Source organism: Schistocerca cancellata, chromosome 5 (genome assembly GCF_023864275.1).
Source record: "Schistocerca cancellata isolate TAMUIC-IGC-003103 chromosome 5, iqSchCanc2.1, whole genome shotgun sequence".
NCBI classification, from domain to species: domain Eukaryota; kingdom Metazoa; phylum Arthropoda; class Insecta; order Orthoptera; family Acrididae; genus Schistocerca; species Schistocerca cancellata.
This window is the reverse complement of record NC_064630.1, coordinates 702,158-723,686: the sequence shown is the minus strand read 5'-3', so window position 1 is coordinate 723,686 and position 21,529 is coordinate 702,158. Positions and strand designations below refer to the sequence as shown.

General features: G+C 42.3%; 1 protein-coding gene across 1 annotated transcript in view; it reads left to right on the top strand.

Annotated features, from left to right (window-relative positions):
* LOC126188106 (cytochrome P450 9e2-like) overlaps nucleotides 1-21,529 on the top strand; it is a 144,780-nt gene that overhangs the window by 67,258 nt on the left and 55,993 nt on the right. Inside the window, exons 3-5 of the mRNA XM_049929572.1 lie at nucleotides 25-162; nucleotides 9,040-9,248; nucleotides 9,335-9,527. Of these exons, the coding sequence (XP_049785529.1) occupies nucleotides 25-162; nucleotides 9,040-9,248; nucleotides 9,335-9,527 (540 nt within the window). The remainder of the gene's footprint in view (nucleotides 1-24; nucleotides 163-9,039; nucleotides 9,249-9,334; nucleotides 9,528-21,529) is intronic.

Sequence of the window (21,529 nt, the reverse complement as noted above, 5' to 3'; positions counted from 1 at the left end):
CTTCACGTCATTTTTCCACCTCAGGTAAAGAGTGGCACGACATGCGATGCACCCTGAGCCCAGCTTTCTCTACGATGAAGATGAAGAACATGTTCTTACTAATGACCGAGATTGGACATCAGATGGTCGAGTATTTGACGAAGAAAACAGCGGAGCTTGAGAGTGAGTATGTGAGACTAATAAACAAAATCTGTTTGGACATGCGAACGGATGTCCCCGCTTTCAACCAGGTGCAGCTTTGAGATGGAAATTGGACTTACTAAATGTACTAATTAACATGATAATAGGAAACACACTTCACTTGGGTTAATAGTAGTATATGTTCTTACTAATATGTTTAATTTGGGTTACCATGAAAAAGTATAGGATTATCTGTGCCCACCAGTCATTTTTTCCCTTTGTACTAACATCACCAATCACTTTCATTTAATATCTTTTTCCAAAATGATTTGGTTCATTTAGTGTTAACCGGATTATCAATTTATGCAAAGAAATATAGCCTAATTATCGCCTCTACTACCTGTAAGGATTGTAGGTTCAGGAAATTACCGCAAATCCTCCGTAATACAATAATTACTGCAGACATTCTGTCGTTAAAATCTTTTTAGGTGGGCTTTTCTTAACAATCACAGTCTTATAGAGTATGCTAAATCTTTGTTTTGGATGAAGAGTGAGGTTCACCACATTGTTACTTACAAATATGAAAAAAATGTTATGAGTAGTATCTAGCTGTAATTATGGTTATATCATACATGACAGTACTATAATTTACCTGTGATGCTGAGAATGGCAATAATTCTAGAGGAACAAGGTTTAAACACTACAAATCGTTCACTAGCAGCAAAAAATTTCTACATTGTAAAATCAAATGTGAAAAAAAGAGCCTTTTTTACTTGTACTTTTAAGAAATTAGGAAGAAAATGATTTCCATTACTCGATCCCGGAATTCTTCCATCGTAGAGGTAGGCAACCATTCAGATTTAATACAAACTGCAATCATGGAAATGTCTTTATCGCATAATTCTTTATTAAATGTTACGGGTTTAGAAAAATCATCGTCAGACATAAGCTGTGGAAAATGTACATAAATCGTGAAAAATAAGTAACACATAATCGTGACAAACATTGTATGCGCAATTATTTCAGTACTTACGTATGAATATAGTTTTAGGCTCAATAAACTGAGCGTATGGACTGTATATAGCAACGCATTTCTCATTTCATAAATATTGCTCTTTGTGAAATATTTGTGAAATGAGAACTTTAATACTATATACAGTTCATGTGCTCAGTTTGTTGAGACCAAGTTAGATTAAGTATTAAAATAATTACTCAAACAGTGTTTGTCACGATTATGCGTTATACTGGTTTGTGTTACGTATTTTTCATAATTTCTGTACATTGTTCACTGTTTACGTCTATCAATGAATTTTTGAAACGCGTAACATTTAATAAAAAATTGTGCGACCAAGATTTTTTCCGTAATCGCAATTTGCATCAAGAAAATTACTGGTTCAGTCCTACTGACAGAATGTCTGGAACTGAATTTGCTATTCATTATTTTTCTTGGATCATCTGTCTTCTCCCTGATGTCGCGCAGTCTGCCGCAACTTGCACTCCTGCGCCAATCTCTTCCCACCGTCCCCCATTATTTGTTGAGTGTATTCCAATCTCTGTCTTACCGTACAGCTTTTTTCCCCTCTACGGTTCCCTCTAGTGCCATGGAAGTTAATCACGGATGTTATAACACGTCTCGTCATCTTGTTTCTTGATATAGTGTTCTGCACATATTCCTCTTCTCGCTAGTTCTGTAGCAAATCTCGTCATTTCTTAACTGACCACCTTCTGCAAAACTACAGCGAACGCCCCGGTTCTCTCCATTTACTGTTTCCCTGCAGCCCATGATTCACTTCTATATAAAATGCCGAGCTCCAGAGGAATAAGCACAAAAATATTGTCCTTAAATTAATGCCTGTTTCATATTAACTAGTAGATGTCTTTTAATGTGGCATGGTCATGCGTTATTTTGTTTCTAAGGTAGCAGACTGAGACATGGAAACAAATGGTTCAAATGGCTCTGAGCACTATGGGACTTAACATCTGAGGTCATCAGTCCCCTAGAACGTAGAACTACTTAAACCTGACTAACCTAAGGATATCACACACATCCATGCCCGAGGCAGGAGTCAAACCTGCGACCGTAGCGGACGCGCGGTTCCAGACTGAGCCCCTAGAACCGCTCGGCCACTCTAGGCGGCTACATGGAATCAACAAATCGCTCTGGGCTTGAGATTAGTACATGACATATTTTTAGTACAATAACAATGCTTTTTGTAGACCACCTTGCAAGTGTATAGGATAGCGAAACTTCGCTAAAAATATCCATCTACAGACTTAACCAAATTTCTAAAGAATATAAGATGAAAATATCCGTTGCAAAAACAAAAAGTGATGGCTTTCAAAGGGACAAAACCACTGAGGACTAAGATCATAATAGAAAACAAAACCATTTGCAAAAGTTAACTCTTTCAGTTACGTGGGAATTATCGTAAGCTACGGGAAAGAATTCGACATTGAGAACAAACTACAGACATATCAAATGAAGTGCAGAGCAGCCAACAGAGCACTGAGCAATAAAGAGAGAAACGACACAAAAAACAAGTTTTATAAGGTAACTGCCACCGCCATATTGCTTTTTAGAAGTGAAACTTGGACAACTACTAAAAAGTAGAATCTAAGTGGCAGAAGGATATGTCTGAAACACGTACAAGGCTGCACAAAATTAGATACACTAAGAAACGAAGACGTAAGAGCAAACCTTGGAGTATATACCAGAAATTAGACGATCGAATCTAATCGACAAAGCTGGTTACAACCGCTACATAGAATGCCAGATACGAGTCTACGAAAACAAGCCTTAAATTTAGACCGTTAGCATTTGACAATTACCCACCTCCTTCGCTGCGAACCTTAGAACTTAGAGCCGTTGCTTCAAGCATTGCCTTGTGCACAGAACGTCGCAAATTTGACGGTAAACATCCGCTGCTATCATGTTCACGAGTCGAGATAAAAAGACAACGTCATTTTCTGGTCAAATCTCTCATGCGGCAGTGACGGCCGTGACGAATTCCTCTGCTGCTGTAACCTTTTCATCTCAGAGTGACACTTGAGCCTACGTCCTAAATATTATTTGCTGGATGTATTCAAATCTGTCTTCTTGTATATTTTTATCTTCTATAGTTCTTTCTATTACCATAGTTTTCCCTGACGTCTTAACAGATGTCATAGCATCCTGTCCCTCCTCCTTGTGAGTGTTTGCCATATTTCCTTTCCTCGCTGATTCTCCAGAAAACGTCCTCATTCCCTATCTTATCCGTCCACCTGGTTTTCAACATTCTTCGGCCGTACCGCATCTCAAATGCTTTAGTCTTTGATTTCTTCTCAGACCATACTCTGTACTGCCCGCAGCTCGTGGTCGTGCGGTAGCGTTCTCGCTTCCCGCGCCCGGGTTCCCGGGTTCGATTCCCGGCGGGGTCAGGGATTTTCTCTGCCTCGTGATGACTGGGTGTTGTGTGCTGTCCTTAGGTTGGTTAGGTTTAAGTAGTTCTAAGTTCTAGGGGACTGATGACCATAGATGTTAAGACCCATAGTGCTCAGAGCCATTTGAGCCATTTTGAACCATATTCTGTACTCATTAGACTGTTCATTCCTTTCAGCAGATCCTGTAATTCTTCCTCACTTTCACTGAGGATGTCGTCAGCGAATTTTATCATCGATGACCATGCACTCTTTCTTTTATTTCTGTCATTGCTTCTGCAATGTATAGATTGAACAGCTGGTTTGGAAGACTAAACCCCCGTCCTGCGTCCTTTTTAATCCGAGCTCTTCCTTCTTGGTATTTCAGTTTTATTGTTCCCTCTTGTTTCTTGCCCATATTGTGTATAGCCTATCTTTTCTGTAGCTTAATCCCAGTTTCCTCAGAATTTCGAACATCATGATTCATTTAACGTTGTCGAACACTTTTTTCTGGTCGACAAATCCTATGAACGTATCTTGACTTTTCTTCAATCTTGCTACCATTATCAAGCGCAACGTCAGAACTGCCTCTCTGGTGCATTTACCTTTTCTGAAGACAAACTGATCGTCATGTGACAGATCCATTCTTTTCTTCTGTATATTATTCTGCTCAACAATTTAGATGCATGATCTTTTAATCTGAAAGTCACAGATTTTTGTACAGTGGTTGGGGGAAGAGTCATTAACAACATGCTACAAATTCCCAGCGATGGGGTGTGAATGAAAGGGTGGGTGAGCCTTTAAAGATAACTTTCTATGTTTTTCTTGAATAACTCGTGTATTGCGGTTTCTAACGGAAATATTTCCCAGTGCAACATTAAACTACAATATATCACCTACAAAAGACCTATTCACATATTCTCTAGAACTTACTCTCCGTGTTGCAAGGAACGGAAAAATTTCAAATTATTAGAAGTAGTGTCTTAATGGTGTAAAAATAGTTTAACGGCAATTATTTCCGAAGATTTATGTAGTATGCGTTTCTTACACATTAGTTTTATTAGTAACCCCTATCTGTGTTCCATGTAGTGTTAACGCATTTTGTGGAAAATAAATAGCCCCTTCCTGTCCCCCCCCAATCACCTACACACTCACTCACACACACACACACACACACACACACACACACACACCTACGTCATCAGTCATTCATTAGGCAAGCTGCGGAGAGTCGGTATAAATTTGTTAAATATCCTATATTTTGCTTCTTGTGATGTACTTGGATAGACAGAGTGCGGAATCACCCGCTCGCGCTCATTTTGCAGACCTGTGAAGAAGGGGCCTGCATGGCCACAATCCAGCAATCTACCTTACCTCCCATTTCCAAGCTACACGTCTCCACTCCTCCCACCTGTTATACGCCTGAGAACATAATTTATCCCTAACAGAACTCTACTGCACTTAGACGTGATACACACATTCAATATTTGCTCTTGACCTACTTGTTTTAACTAAACCCTATTTTCATGCTAGTAAAACACTATTTTTAATAATCTGAGACATTTACATCCCCTACAAAGCGTGTAACCTCCCCCTCACTTATCGACCTTAATGACAGTGAAAAATTAAACCCCGTGTACCTAATGGAATTTGGGTAAAGCAATCGTCACCAAAGTCAATTTGTCGGTAAAGAGGGAGGAAAGGGTTACATCTAAATGAAAGGAAAAATGCTAATGAAACTGGTGGAAATTAATTTTGAAAAGGGTTAAAGTTAATAAAGAAAGTAAATGTGCGGCCGTTACGTTAACAATTAACTAGAGGTAATTAGGTATTTGAGATTTGGGGGTAATTACGGTCGCCAGTCCTAAGGACAATTACTATAGTAACTGAAAAAGAAAGGTTATTACACATATAATTAGCACTAGAAGCGTGGCAACCGAAGGTTGACAAGTGTAGTATGAAAACTGAAAGTTTGTCAGAAGTAATAAATTTCGCTACACTCTGACTTAATTTAGCAAAAGAATTAATAAAACCGGAAAATCGAAAGTTAATTTAGTGACGGAAGTTAATAGTGAGCTTTCTTTCTGAAACACAACGAAATTTAGTAAAATACGGTTAGTCTTGTACTACCTCAACAATCATTTCAAAAGCTACTTGAATCTACGCAATTTAGAAATAAGAGATTTAACTTTGAACTTGAATTAAATGATTCTGAACAATTAACAATAGTAAAATTTAGTACATACCAAGCTGAGCTGCAGTCACAGGTAAGCTAAAATACGGTAACAAAACTCGCACTCTTAATTTGTGCTTGTGTAATCTGAATATTGTAGCCAGCTATGAATACTTTAACTGAACTGAAAAGTTTGAAAAGCTGAGGTCTGCCATACAGTTATAAAAATTTACGTGCTTCCAGTCTTCCTTGTTGGTTGATTGAAGGTTTGAAACCGTCGATCGAGGAGGTGGCGACAGTCACTCATTGTCGGCTGCCGCTGATGCAGAAGCTGGATGTTGGCGCGCTTTCTTCTCGACACGGTCACCAGACGAAACTGGCTCTTGATGTGCGCCAGCTAATGCTTCCTGTCCGCAACACCGTGTCAGAAACTATCATCGCAAGTCGAGCGCAATTACATGCTGCCAAACCCCGAAAGCGCGGCAACTCGCGGGAGCTTCACACAACCCACCTGCTCCACTGCACTACCCCAGCCAGACTCTCTCTGCTCTCGCTCCACGCGGCAGAGTTAACACTACCAAAGATCCTAAACACTTTGGTTCTCCACCCGACCTCATTCTGGAAACATCCCCCAGGCTGTGGCTAAGCCATGTCTCCGCTTTATCCTTTCTTTCAGGAGTGCTAGTTCTGCAAGGTTCGCAGGAGGGCTTCTGTAAAGTTTGGAAAGTACAAGACGAGATACTGGCAGAAGTAAAGGTGTGAGTACCGGCCGTGAGTCGTGCTTCGGTAGCTCAGATGGTAGAGCACTTGCCCGCGAAAGGCAAAGGTCCAGAGTTCGAGTCTCAGTCGGGCACACAGTTTTAATCTGCCAGTAAGTTTTTTACACCATTCATTTCTCCTATTCGCCCTTTTCTTCTCTTTGTTGACTGGGCTTTTACCTTTTCTAAAATGTTGGAGATTTCTGACAAAGGTGAAACTAGTGAAATTTGTCGGTATTCCTTTGTCTTTTTTATACAATGGCTTACGTCAGCCGTATGTAGAGACGGTCATATTCATATTACAGAAGTTAGTTGAACTGTCTGGGCCAAGTTATTAGCTGCATCTACTGAAGCTGATAACCACAACTTTTCAGAAACATTGATAAGATGCTTGTTAAAAATTTTCTCTACATTGCACATATTTGTCACCATCGTATTAGTTACTGTTAATTCTAGCTGGTGCTTTTCATTTCTGGTTGTGTTAATCACTTTCTTCCTATATCCTATAGTGTCTTTATTTTGGTACGTGTTATGACTGTCTGTTCCTCGTAATTCATTTGCTTTAATGTCTGTATTAATATCTTGAGTATTTTTCATCATATCTTTTAACGAACTATAACATCAGCATCAGAGCTGTTTCTCATTGGCAGTTGTTGTTGTTGTGGTCTTCAGTCCAGAGACTGGTTTGATGCAGCTCTCCATGCTATTCTAGCCTGTGCAAGCTTCTTCAACTCCGAGCAACTACTACAACTTACATCCTTCTGAATCTGCATAGTGTATTCATCTCTTGGTCTTCCTCTACGATTTTTACCCTCCACACTTTCCTCAAATACTAAATTGACGATCCCTTGATGCCTCAGAATGTGTTGTACCAACCGATTCCTTCTTCTAGTCAAGTTGTTCCACAAATTCCTCTTCTCCCCAATTCTATTCAATACCTCCTCATTATTTACGTGATCCACCCATCCAATCTTCAGCATTCTTCTGTAGCATCACATTTCGAAAGCTTGTATTCTCTTCTTGTCTTAACTATTTATCGATCATGTTTCACTTCCACACATGGCTACACTCCATATAAATACTTCCAGAAACGACTTCCTGATACTTAAATCTGTTTCGATGTTAACAAATTTCTCTTCTTCAGAAACGCTTTCCTTGCCAGAGCCAGTCTACATTTTATATCCTCTCTCCTTCGACCGTCATTAGTTATGTAGCTCCCTAAATAGCAAAACTCATCCACTACTTTAAGTCTCTCGTTTCCTAATCTAATTTCCTAACATCACCTTATTTAATTCGACTACATTCCATTATACTGGATTCGCTTTTGTTGATGTTCGTCTTATACCCATATTTCAAGACACTGTCCGTTCCACTCCAAATTTTTCTTTTGTTTGCATCACTGCTTGCTCAATATGCCGATTGAATAGCATTTGGGATAGGTTATAACACCGTCTCATTCCATTCTCAATCACTGCTTCCCTTTCATGCCCCTCGACACTTATAACTGCCATCTGGTTTCTGTAAAAATTGTAAGTAGCCTTTCGCTCCTTGTATTTTATCTCTGCCACCCAACTTGGCAGTTACAGTTTCCTTATGTCATAAAAGATACCGTTATTCTCTGAGTAAGCAATGTCTTTGTTTTGGCTGTAGCCTGCATTCCTTGTGGGGGTGAACAGCTATAATAAGGTAAGGACTTCACTACTGGAAGTGTTTAATTTTTTTTTATTTGTATATTTTTACCTGCACGTTTGGATGAACAGACATTTTTCTTTCATGTTATGAGCTCCAATTCATGTCTTTGCTGAATTTCATAAGATTGTTTATGGCTTACTGATCACCCTCCTGAACTCGGGTGTAGTAGATTTGCACCCTAATCAATATTATCGGTATTAATGTTTAACATAAGAAACTCAAGTCATGGTCTGAGAGGCCATTAACGAACGGTTTTGTTTGTTTTGTAATATAATTTTGTTCATTACTCCATTCTCTAAAGATATTATCAATGAGCAATTAGCTACCCTATTTGAGAACTCTATGGTACGAATTAATTTAATGACAATGCTACCAACTGCAATAAAAAATTATCGTATTAGAGAAATCTTTAAGATAACCTGTATTAAAATCGCTGGTAACCAATATTTCGTTAGTTTTTACTGTTAAATACGCCAGTGAGAGCTTAATGGCGATTTATAAAAAAATTAAAATTATCTGTGGGTGCTCGGTATATATGCATTTCTATCATGAAGGACTATTATGAAATTCTACTTCTTTCGCTCATGCTCCCATATGCTGCTCTAAGCAAAATTTGTGAATATGTGCATCCTTCAATATATGAAAATTTCTCATGAATATGGCAACTTCTCCTTTCACCAACCCTTCTCTACCCTGTAACAATTATTTTATTCACAACATCGTGCAGCACAGACATCTAGAGGCAGAAACGATCCCCTTACTTACGGTTCCTCCTTAGTAGACAAACGCAGTAGTATTTTCTTCTCCTGAGTGATGGAGTACTGCTTTGATTATAAAAATAGTATTTACCCACTGTCATAGAAATAGTAACGTACATACTTTTTATTTCTCTTCCTGAAGTTTCTTCTGGCGGGGAAGGGATCCTCACGCTGGAGATGAAGGACTTCTTCACACGCATGACCAACGACATTATTGCAACCACAGCGTTTGGAGTCAAGGTGGACTCGCTTTCGGAGCCCGACAACTCTTTCTACACGATGGGTCGTGCTCTCACCACCTTCAGACCGACGGTCGCTTTTGGATATCTGATGTCATCGAAACTAATGGAAGTGAGTAACTTGTGCAGAGTACACAAATTCGCATTTATTCTCTTTAGCAAATAGAGAGGCTGTTTATAGCATTCCTCTTGTTGTAGCTACTGCGCATACCGTTCTTGGACCCAAAGGCCGTGGACTACTTCACGTCCATAATCTCAGAAACTATTCGAACGAGAGAGAAACACGGAATCATTCGCCACGATATGATCCATCTAATGATGCAGGCGCGACGAGGCGAACTAACATCGCAGGAAGAAGAGGTAAACGGAACCACGGAAGTCAAAGGAAAGCGTAAGTAATTTACACGTTTGAGAGTTGTTAATTATTACAGCATCATAGATTACAAATTTTTCCCAGTCTTTTTAACAATAGATGCCAACACTGATTTTTTATTCAAGTCGTTCTTAATAGCAAAATTTTTAACAAGTAGTTTATTTGTTAATGACATAATAGCGGGCCTGAAGCAGGGAGTGAGAAAGTGCTAAGCACACAAGAGAAATATTCCATGCTTAAGTATTTTTTCTTTTCAATTTTCTCAAATGTAGCAAATATTTAAAAAATTGCCCCAGTGGCATTCAAGAGTATCACGTGAATAACGCTTTAAAAACCAAAAGTTGTAAGACAGACACATTTTAAAAAAATATACATTTAAAAGGTAATCCACCAAAGAAGAAAATGAGAAGGATTTGCTTGCAGTTTTAAAAGGTAGTTACAAGAAACATAATACAGGCGTTAATAATGATTTCAGAATTATTTAACCACCATAACAATTAAAAAAACCTTTAGATTCCAAATGCTTTAAATTCACTAAGAGAACAAAAGTGATTCAGTTGAAAAGATATTTTAAATGACCAAACAACCACAAAGCGAAAAACAAATGCGTTGACTGATTCATAACACAATTAAAAGCGGGCCGAAAATTAATTAACCAGTGAAAGGCCGTCCACGAAACTGTTGCTTAGTTCAGCTCGAACTGTAAAACGTACATACAAATTACAGAGCGTAAAATGGCGCTTGCCCTCAGATCGACGGGACTGCGCCAATTTAGACCACAAATACGAATAGCCAATTGAAGATAAAAATACTTTAAAACCATCTGAACGTCATATCATCCAGATATAAACAAAACACAATACATATTATAAGGTTTGAGCCCCCGAGTGGTTAAAAATAAGGCACGGGTTCAGATTTTACGGGAACAACGTCTGTACCTAATGGAGTAATAATGGAACTATAGCCTGTCAGCCTGTGATCCCTTTTACAACTGTCTTAAAAATAACTCAGCCATGTTCTCATTACCAACGATGCTGATCCACTTCTGAAGCCCACTGCAAACAATGGACCCAACAGAAAACTAGGCGTGAAACCAGAACAACCCTCATTTATCAGGAGTTAGCATAATAGTAGCTTTAAGGACAAATCGCACTCAACTCCCAATCATACAGAAATGAGGATCTCACCATTTATTTCTACGACGGATACTGTGGGCGAACAAATGCTGGCAAGATCACAATCGTTCACCAAGGCACCAGAAATGAGAATTGGACACACGCGTTCATGAAGACAAACGGGGAGTGCTGAATCTTCAAGAGATATCTATGCACTCTCGACGGTAAGCAGCCTTCGGCCACAGTGGCACCACCTGGTCCTCGGCGAGCGACCCCCTTAGCGTGCGGGAGAGTACCCGAGACCAAAACTCTCAGAGAGCCACTCGTGGTGCTAAAATTCTTCAAGCCGCTGCAAGGCTGACCCTAGCGAGACGCCAAAAAGGCGGTCGCTGCGGAACGAAACTACTGAGGTTGAACCAGCGTCCAGAATCGAAACGGGTGCACGCATGGCTCAGTTCGCATGTGAAAGGTATTACTCGCGTCTGTGGAACGTCAGAACCGTAATCAGTATTATGCATTTATGCTATTATCATGCTCTGTATGAGGTAAATGTGGAGAATCTTGGGAAATAGTTATAAGAAATTTAATTGGGTTTCACTAATCCTGTGAGTCTGCGATTGCCATTCGGATTCAGTTAAATTAGTAAACCCTTATAGAGGGTTCCGATTCACTCAGTATTTGCTGTTCTAACATTATATCTGGAGTACAAGAAACAATTATAATTACAGACCAACAGGACGAGCGGTTCTGAGATACTAGGTATCGACCAACGCTGAAACACCCGTAGTGCTGTTAGTACGTGGAGTGGCCTTCACGGGTGGCAAATGCAGGCGCTGACTCTGGCGTCCATTGGATCGTACAGACTGCGAACAGTGTCTGCTGGAACACGTTACACCACGCCAGCTCCACCTGTTCACTTCTCGTCTAATCGTATCCAACACGTGCTCGATTGGTGACAATTTGCTGCACTCCTTGCAGAGCACGTTGAGTTTCACTGGCAGTGTGTGGGCGAGCATTATCCTGTTGGAAGAACGCATCACCATCCTGTTGCAAGAATGGCAAAAGAGCAGGTCTAATGACATTCCGCAGTACGCCCCAACCACCACCAGTTTCGTGTTGGCAGAATCTGCTTTCATCGCTGAAGACCACGGTGAGCGGTTCCAAGTGATCCCCTGAGGCACCGGTAGATTCAGGCATGTCGGTTCTGTGGCGTGAGTGGAGGACGCCCGCAGTTCCACTCTTCATAACTGGTTCGCAACAGTTCGTGTTGACGTCTCTGGGCTCACAAGGCCTCTTATCTGTGCTGTGGTGGCCGTACGATCTGCCACTGCTGTCCTTACAATACGGCGGTTTCTGCGGGCGTCTGTGCTTTGTGCACGCCCGGAATCTCGTATACGGGTGTGAAAACGTTCGAGTGGCCGTTGATACCAACATCGTCCAACTTGTGACAGTTCTCCAAAAGGATCATGCCGCCACTCTGAATCCCATAATTTGACTCCTCTCAGACTCGCTCAGTTGCCTGGCCAGTTCATCCACTGTCCCCAGTGTGGCAGCTGCCGTCGTCGGATCAAAGTCGACGACGTCTTTCCAGGTTTCTGCCAGTTGCGGGGCGGAGTCGGCCGCCAACATTTTCGCTATCGCTATTATCCTACCTCGACATGATTCTTTCCGACGTCGTTTCACTCTGTGGTAGCAGATACGTGCTAGGCAGTGTAAAGCAGCGTTCATGAAACCATCATCTAACACCTACCACACACAGACCGCGTAACTCTAGCTGAAAGTTAGTTCTTGAAAGTTCATGATCAGAAAATCGGGCGTTCGGGATGTTCGGTCTACTTACAGAAAAGCGTTTAACATTAAATTAACTCTACTTTTTGTTCATATTGAAACACGTGAAACGGCTATCAAGTCCTTATTTAATATGGTAAAACGTTATCATTCGAGGTTCACTGTCTGTATAATAAAAATTCACTCGGAAAGCAGCCAGAATTGTAGTTAAGTCCGACCCGACAATTTTCACGTTCTACCAGTCACAGACCCACAACTCTTGGCGAGTTAAACATTCGGTCGTTTCAGTGGTCTTCTTCGTAAGAGGTGCCAGCCAAAGTATTCCGTACAGAGCGCGAAACACGACACTCGGAGTTGTTACTACGACCAGAAAGTTCACACGCTCATATCTCTCAAACTATTTAACTCAGAAACACCACACTTTCATTAAAATGTTCGTAACTCCAGTCGCTTGAGTCACGATATGTTCAAACTGAAATTAACTCACTATTTCCTCATCTCACAGAGTATTTGTTAAGAGCGATCTGAGATCGTGTTATTCGTAGACCGGCTAGCAAGCGACCCCTCTTTAGGTACTCTCCTACACTCCTGGAAATTGAAATAAGAACACCGTGAATTCATTGTCCCAGGAAGGGGAAACTTTATTGACACATTCCTGGGGTCAGATACATCACATGATCACACTGACAGAACCACAGGCACATAGACACAGGCAACAGAGCATGCACAATGTCGGCACTAGTACAGTGTATATCCACCTTTCGCAGCAATGCAGGCTGCTATTCTCCCATGGAGACGATCGTAGAGATGCTGGATGTAGTCCTGTGGAACGGCTTGCCATGCCATTTCCACCTGGCGCCTCAGTTGGACCAGCGTTCGTGCTGGACGTGCAGACCGCGTGAGACGACGCTTCATCCAGTCCCAAACATGCTCAATGGGGGACAGATCCGGAGATCTTGCTGGCCAGGGTAGTTGACTTACACCTTCTAGAGCACGTTGGGTGGCACGGGATACATGCGGACGTGCATTGTCCTGTTGGAACAGCAAGTTCCCTTGCCGGTCTAGGAATGGTAGAACGATGGGTTCGATGACGGTTTGGATGTACCGTGCACTATTCAGTGTCCCCTCGACGATCACCAGTGGTGTACGGCCAGTGTAGGAGATCGCTCCCCACACCATGATGCCGGGTGTTGGCTCTGTGTGCCTCGGTCGTATGCAGTCCTGATTGTGGCGCTCACCTCCACGGCGCCAAACACGCATACGACCATCATTGGCACCCCCAGAAGCGACTCTCATCGCTGAAGACGACACGTCTCCATTCGTCCCTCCATTCACGCCTGTCGCGACACCACTGGAGGCGGGCTGCACGATGTTGGGGCGTGAGCGGAAGACGGCCTAACGGTGTGCGGGACCGTAGCCCAGCTTCATGGAGACGGTTGCGAATGGTCCTCGCCGATACCCCAGGAGCAACAGTGTACCTAATTTGCTGGGAAGTGGCGGTGCGGTCCCCTACGGCACTGCGTAGGATCCTACGGTCTTGGCGTGCATCCGTGCGTCGCTTCGGTCCGGTCCCAGGTCGACGGGCACGTGCACCTTCCGCCGACCACTGGCGACAACATCGATGTACTGTGGAGACCTCACGCCCCACGTGTTGAGCAATTCGGCGGTACGTCCACCCGGCCTCCCGCATGCCCACTATACGCCCTCGCTCAAAGTCCGTCAACTGCACATACGGTTCACGTCCACGCTGTCGCGGCATGCTACCAGTGTTAAAGACTGCGATGGAGCTCCGTATGCCACGGCAAACTGGCTGACACTGACGGCGGCGGTGCACAAATGCTGCGCAGCTAGCGCCATTCGACGGCCAACACCGCGGTTCCTGGTGTGTCCGCTGTGCCGTGCGTGTGATCATTGCTTGTACAGCCCTCTCGCAGTGTCCGGAGCAAGTATGGTGGGTCTGACGCACCGGTGTCAATGTGTTCTTTTTTCCATTTCCAGGAGTGTATATGCACACTCCTCTTTTCGCGCGGGAATAGCTTAATTCTGATTGGCTGTTGATCTAAACGTTCCTTGTAGAAACGAACTCTTCCTTGCAGATCATTCTCGCGGCAAATCTTGTCTTATCTAATCCCTAACCTGATAGTAATTAATATCAGCAAAACTTTAAATTCTTGTATTTTATTTAATTGAAATAAACAAAGTGTGAAATATTCTTCAATTTGAGAAATAAACTTATTCCGCCTCTACCTTCCATTCTGGGTACTTTTATACAAAAGAAAGCGTACACCGACATGGATCACCTGAATCGTGGTTGCAACATAACTTTCCCACAGTTCGTTTGTACAAGGTTTTACGAAAAATGAGATACTAAATTTAAAAGTATGTCCCACATACACTCTCTCAATAATTCTCACGACAAAACATAATCAAATAATAATTTTGACTGATTTTTGTATTACGCAATGCACAGTGACTGAAGTCTTAAAAACAAAATTCTAATTAATTGATTTTTATGCCTTGATAACTTTCGAATGCCTTCAAATGATAATGAAAGTCCATCTGTTATTGTTCCTAACTAGATTTTAAAAAAACAGGCGTAGGTTTTAGGAGTTTTAGGTAATTCTCTTTATCTGCAGAACTATAATAAAGAAAAATCTGAAATTTTGACATCATTCCATTAATAACAAAAGGCTGTGCACCAAATTTGAACAAAATAACTAATATGGATTATTCAGATTTGTAGATTGATGACACTGATCATTATTTAATCTGCAGTGAAATTGGGATTGTGAGGCCGAAAGTGTAGGAGGTCAGGTCCATATGTAGGAGGATGAGAGTGGAGAAAGTTCAGGATAAGGAAATCAGGCACAAGTACATAACAGTGATCTCAGAATGGTACCAGTTAGTTGAATGTAGTCAATTACAGACATTGGAAAAGGAATGGACAAGGTACAGGGACACAGTACTACAAGTGGCTAAAGAATGTCTTGGAACAGTAATGTGTAAAAGTAGGATGAAGCAAACAGCTTGGTGGAATGACAGTCAAGGCAGCCTCTAAAAGGAAAAAGAAGGCGTATCAAAAATGGCTACATACTAGAACTCAGGTAGACAGAGAAAGTTATGTTGAAGAAAGAAACAAAGCCAAACAGATAATTGCAGCATCCAAGAAGAAATCTTGGGAAGACTTTGGAAACAGGTTGGAGACTATGGGTCAAGCTGCTGGAAAACCAGTCTGGAGTGTAATTAACAGTCTGCGAAAGGGAGGTAAGAAGGAAATGACAAGTATTTTGGACAGGTCAGGAAAACTGCTGGTGAATCCTGTGGATTCCTTGGGCAGATGGAGGGAATATTTTGAAGAGTTGCTCAATGTAAGTGAAAATACGATCAGTAATGTTTCAGATTTCGAGGTACAATAGGATAAGAATGACGATGGAAATAGGATCACATTTGAGGAAGTGGAGAAAATGGTCAATAGACTGCAGTGCAATAAAGCAGCTGGGGTGGATGAAATTAAGTCGGAACTCATCAAATACAGTGGAATGTCAGGTCTTAAATGGCTACACAGGATAATTGAAATGGCCTGGGAGTCGGGACAGGTTCCATCAGACTGGACAAAAGCAGTAATCACACCAATCTTTAAACATGGAAACAGAAAAGATTGTAACAACTACAGAGGTATCTCTTTAATCAGCGTTGTGGGTAAAATCTTCTCAGGTATTGTTGAAAGGAAACTACGAGTATTAGTTGAGGACCAATTGGATGAAAATCAGTGTGGGTTTAGGCCTCTTAGAGGTTGTCAGGACCAGATCTTTAGCTTACGGCAAATAATGGAGAAGTGCTATGAGTGGAACAGAGAATTGTATCTATGCTTTATATATCTAGAAAAGGCATATGACTGGGTTCCTAGGAGGAAGTTATTGTCTGTTCTACGAGATTATGGAATAGGAGGCAAACTTTTGCAAGCAATTAAAAGTCTTTACATGGATAGTCAGGCAGCAGTTAGAGTTGACGGTAAATTGAGTTCATGGTTCAAAGTAGTTTCAGGGGTAAGACAAGGCTGCAACCTGTCTCCACTGTTGTTCGTATTATTTATGGATCATAGGTTGAAAACAATAGACTGTCTGGGTGAGATTAAGATATGTGAACACAAAATAAACAGTCTTGCATATGCGGATGATTTAGTTGTGATGGCAGATTCGATTGAAAGTTTGCAAAGTAATATTTCAGAGCTAGATCAGAAATGTAAGGACTATGGTATGAAGATTAGCATCTCCAAAACGAAAGTAATGTCAGTGGGAAAGAGATATAAACGGATTGAGTGCCAAATAGGAGGAACAAAGTTAGAACAAGTGGACAGTTTCAAGTACTTAGGATGCATATTCTCACAGGATGGCAACAAAGTGAAAGAACTGGAAGCGAGGTGTAGCAAAGCTAATGCAGTGAGCGCTCAGCTGCGATCTACTCTCTTCTGCAAGAAGGAAGTCAGTACCAAGACTAAGTTATCTGTGCACCGTTCAATCTTTCGACCAAGTTTGTTGTATGGGAGCGAAAGCTGGGTGGATTCAGGTTATCTTATCAACAAGGTTGAGGTTACGGATATGAAAGCAGATGATTGCAGGTACTAGTAGATGGGAACAATGGCAGGAGGGTGTCCACAATGAGGAAATCAAAGAAAAACTGGGAATGAACTCTATAGATGTAGCAGTCAGGGCGAACAGGCTTAGATGGTGGGGTCATGTTACACGCATGGGAGAAGCAAGGTTACCCAAGAGACTCATGGGTTCAGCAGTAGAGGGTAGGAGGAGTCGGGGCAGACCAAGGAGAAGGTACCTGGATTCGGTTAGGAATGATTTTGAGGTAATAGGTTTAACATTAGAAGAGGCACCAATGTTAGCACTGAATAGGGGATCATGGAGGAATTTTATAAGGGGGACTATGCTCCAGACTGAACGCTGAAAGGCATAATCAGTCTTAAATGATGATGATGATGATGATGTAGAGGGTTGAATCTTCGTATCGACTGAATGTTACGCTATGCAGTTCTGTCAGCTGTGCTGTGAGCAAAGCGAAAAAAAAAAAAAAGAGACATAGCCATCCTGCAGCCACCGTACTAGATAGTTGCGTGGCTTACGACAACAGAAGGTCTTGAACCATTCCTCTTTCTTGGTAATGATAAGTTTAAAACACGCGTAAGAGATCGTATTATGTCGTCTCCTACGCCATATGGTCGTAAACTCATCCTGATACTGAAAAAATACTTTAGGTAAGTAAGGGGACATAAAGGGACGAGTACTTTACTGTGTGAGCACCACAGGCTCAGAAGAGAGAAAGACAGAGCAGAAAATGGACCTCATCCATTTCAAAGAAGACATTCGAGAAATTGATGAAGCGATTTAAGGAAGCAACAGAAAAGCCTAAATCTCGATCATGGGAGAAGATTTGAACTGTCATCAACTCAAGTCCAATGACAGTGTCTTAGTGCAGCGCTATGTTACGTGCGAATAGAGTGAGGTTTAACATGATCGTTTTGCTCTTTGTAGAATTAAATTAATGACAGTTTCTGTTCTTGTGTGAGAATGTTTACCAGGATGATTCTGTGCAACACCACAATGCTTTGACACCGTCAGCAAGTTTTGGATGACAATAGCGGGCCACGTGTTGGGGAGCCACAGGTGGAAACACGTCTAAAACTGGAAGACAAATAAGGTTTTATTGCAGATTTGAATATTAATTCTACTGACACATTCCATGCTGTTGTTTATGTTGTTCAGTCGGCAAATTGGTTTGATTCAGCTCCCCATAGTAGTCGGTCCTGTTAAACGCTCTTCATCTTTACATAACAACTGTAACTTACATCCACATAGACATGCTTACTGTGAAGCAGCAAGGGAAGTCAGATGGCGTCCAGAGTAACGACACTGTGACTATCAAAGTTTAAATCAAGTTCCCAAACTTACTGCCCTCCAGAAAAGTTCTTGCGCTCAAACTATTCTTGGGACCGGGAGTTGGATAAAACCCGAAGTGGAAAGCGCTGAGATATTTAGCGAGTCGTGGGACGTATATCGGAAAGACAGGTCAGAGGCCATAGAAGGGGGAGTGTTCACTACAGTTCACAAAATATTGTCTCTATTTCGGTCGAAGTTGAGTGTGATAGTGAAGTTATCTGGAAAAGTATAACAGGTGTAACTGATCCCAAGTTAATTGTTGGCTGTTTTTACCGGCCACCCGATTCCGCTGTGACAGGTAGGGAGTCATTCAAAGAAAGTCTACGGTCAGTACCGCGTAAATACCCAGGTCAAGGAATACTAGTTGGAGGCGAATTTAACCTACCATGTATAGAGCAGGATGTCTACGGATTCATTGCGGGGGGTGCAGACAAACAGTCGCGCAAAATACGTGGACGTGTTTTCTGAAAACTGTCTCTAGCAGCTAGCTCGGAGCTCACACGCCCTGAATGTATCTTAGAATCTTAGACCTTTTAGCTGTAAATAGATCGGGCTTTATCGAAAACGTCAGTACAGAAACGGGGATTAGCAATCATGATGTCGTCATGGCAGCTATGCTTTCGGAAGTATATACATCAGTTAAGAAGGCTAGGGGAGTGTTTCTGTTTGATAGAGCAAATAAGCAGTTGTTAACGTCTCACCTATACAGTGAACTGACATCATTTATTCCAGTAAGGTGGACGAAGAGGAATTATGGGCAAAGTTTAACCAGTTCGTTTTGATACCTTCAACTGCCACGCCATATGCGTCCGAAAATACATTGTGTCTATTCTACAGGGTATATATTAATGTCTCATACATGTACGGTACAAATCAGTGCACTACGTGCTGCGATGAGACGATCATTAGACCAGGTGCTGTTTGCCGTTTGCAGCAGAGCATACACGAACACGACGCGGCAGCGACTCGCGCACATGTTCAAATGGGCCACCCTGCAACTGATTGCCATCACGGACAGAGTGGCCTCTGCATCTGGGGTGGTCCCTGCATACACGACTTATTTCAGGGGCCCCACAGGTATAGATCTAAGGGGCTGATGATGTCCGTTGATTGGATGGGTCATGTGACTGGACCACCTTGGTCGATCCATCGGCCGAGTCAAATGTTACACTCCAGAATGTATGTGGTTGTGAAGACAAGGAAGTGGGAAGTGTGACTGAGAGAAAAATTTTTCCTTCTGCTTCACTTACTCAGTTGACTTCATTTCAAGCGATTCAGGAAAAAAATGTGCAGCAGGGGAACGAAATAACAACCGACTTTGTACCAGTGAATGTCGGAAGTCACAGTAATCAGAAACTTGATGTAGTAGCCAAAGAAGTTTGCTGCGGACACCCTGTACGAAGTGTGCCGAACACTTGCAAGACTTTGCCTCGCTGCTGAAACAGTCACCTGGTGACGGATTGGGCGGGGGGGGGGGGGATGAATGGCTGGAAGTTACGGACAACAAACTACAGCCAGTGTAACCAGAAGTCTAGCCGTGGTGGTCCTCCATTTGGCCACAGAGAGGGGACGCCGTGACACACACCATGGATATCTACTTGGGGGAGAGGTACTTGCTATGAAAGCACCAAGTAACACCAATTTTGATATTAAACTGATCACTGGGTCTGATATAAGAGATAATGTCGTAAAATATCTTCTGCGTATAACGAAGTAATACAGAGCTACACTATTCGAACAAAAATGTCCAAACACCTATTAGTGGACATTAATATGCGGTGTGTTCACCCTTCGCCTTTGTAAAGGGTTCAACCTGTGCAAATAACTTCGAGAATGCAGCCGGGTGAAGTCATCGGCAACAGCCGATGTTTCCACAGGAGCACACCTTGCCATTTTCAAGGCGAAACTGCAGCAAGTAGGCGCTGTGCAGCGAATTTAAAATCTTAGTTTTCAAAGAAACTCCTTAAAGATGACACACACGCACGCACCCACACACACCTACACACACACACATAAACCAAATATGACGTCGTCAGAGGTAATCGATAGTGAAATGAACTATGCTGAGAACACTTTCAATGAGGCGTCTGAATGCCTGTGAAGGTATGACAGCCCATTCCTCCACAACAGCCAAACCCAGAGAAGGTATTGATGTTGGACACTGGGGTCTGGGGCACACCAGTACATTTCAAGGATGTTATTATCCAAGAACCATTACCTTACAGATGCTGCTTCATTACAAGGTGCACTATTATGGTGGTACAACCAGTAATCGTTTACCAACAATGTCTCTACTGTAAGGAGTAAACAATGCTGTAAATTGAATTCATATGCTTCCGCATTTAGCTTTACCCTAAGTGTCTTTACTGTAAGGAGTAAACAGTGCTGTAAGTTGAATTCATATGCTTCCGCATTTAGCTTTACCCTAAGTGTAATGACGGAACGCATCCTAACCACTAAAAACACCCCCATTCCGTAAGACAACATCCTCCATACTCCACCGTTGCCAGAGGCTCAGACGATTCTGCGGAGATCTGGGGTGCAAATTTCTCGACCTCCGCTATCGGGTGGAGAAATGTAGGGTCCCCCTGAATAGGTCAGGCGTGCACTACACGCCGGAAGCGGCTACAAGGGTAGCAGAGTACGTGTGGAGTGCACATGGGGGTTTTTTAGGTTAGAGAATCCCCTCCCTAGGCCCGACAAGACGCCTCCTGAGATGCGGCAAGGTAGGAGTAGGCAAAATGCAAAAGGGAATAACAATATTAATGTGCTAATAGTAAACTGCAGGAGCGTCTACAGAAAGGTCCCAGAACTGCTCTCATTAATAATACACTCCTGGAAATTGAAATAAGAACACCGTGAATTCATTGTCCCAGGAAGGGGAAACTTTATTGACACATTCCTGGGGTCAGATACATCACATGATCACACTGACAGAACCACAGGCACATGGACACAGGCAACAGAGCATGCACAATGTCGGCACTAGTACAGTGTATATCCACCTTTCGCAGCAATGCAGGCTGCTATTCTCCCATGGAGACGATCGTAGAGATGCTGGATGTAGTCCTGTGGAACGGCTTGCCATGCCATTTCCACCTGGCGCCTCAGTTGGACCAGCGTTCGTGCTGGACGTGCAGACCGCGTGAGACGACGCTTCATCCAGTCCCAA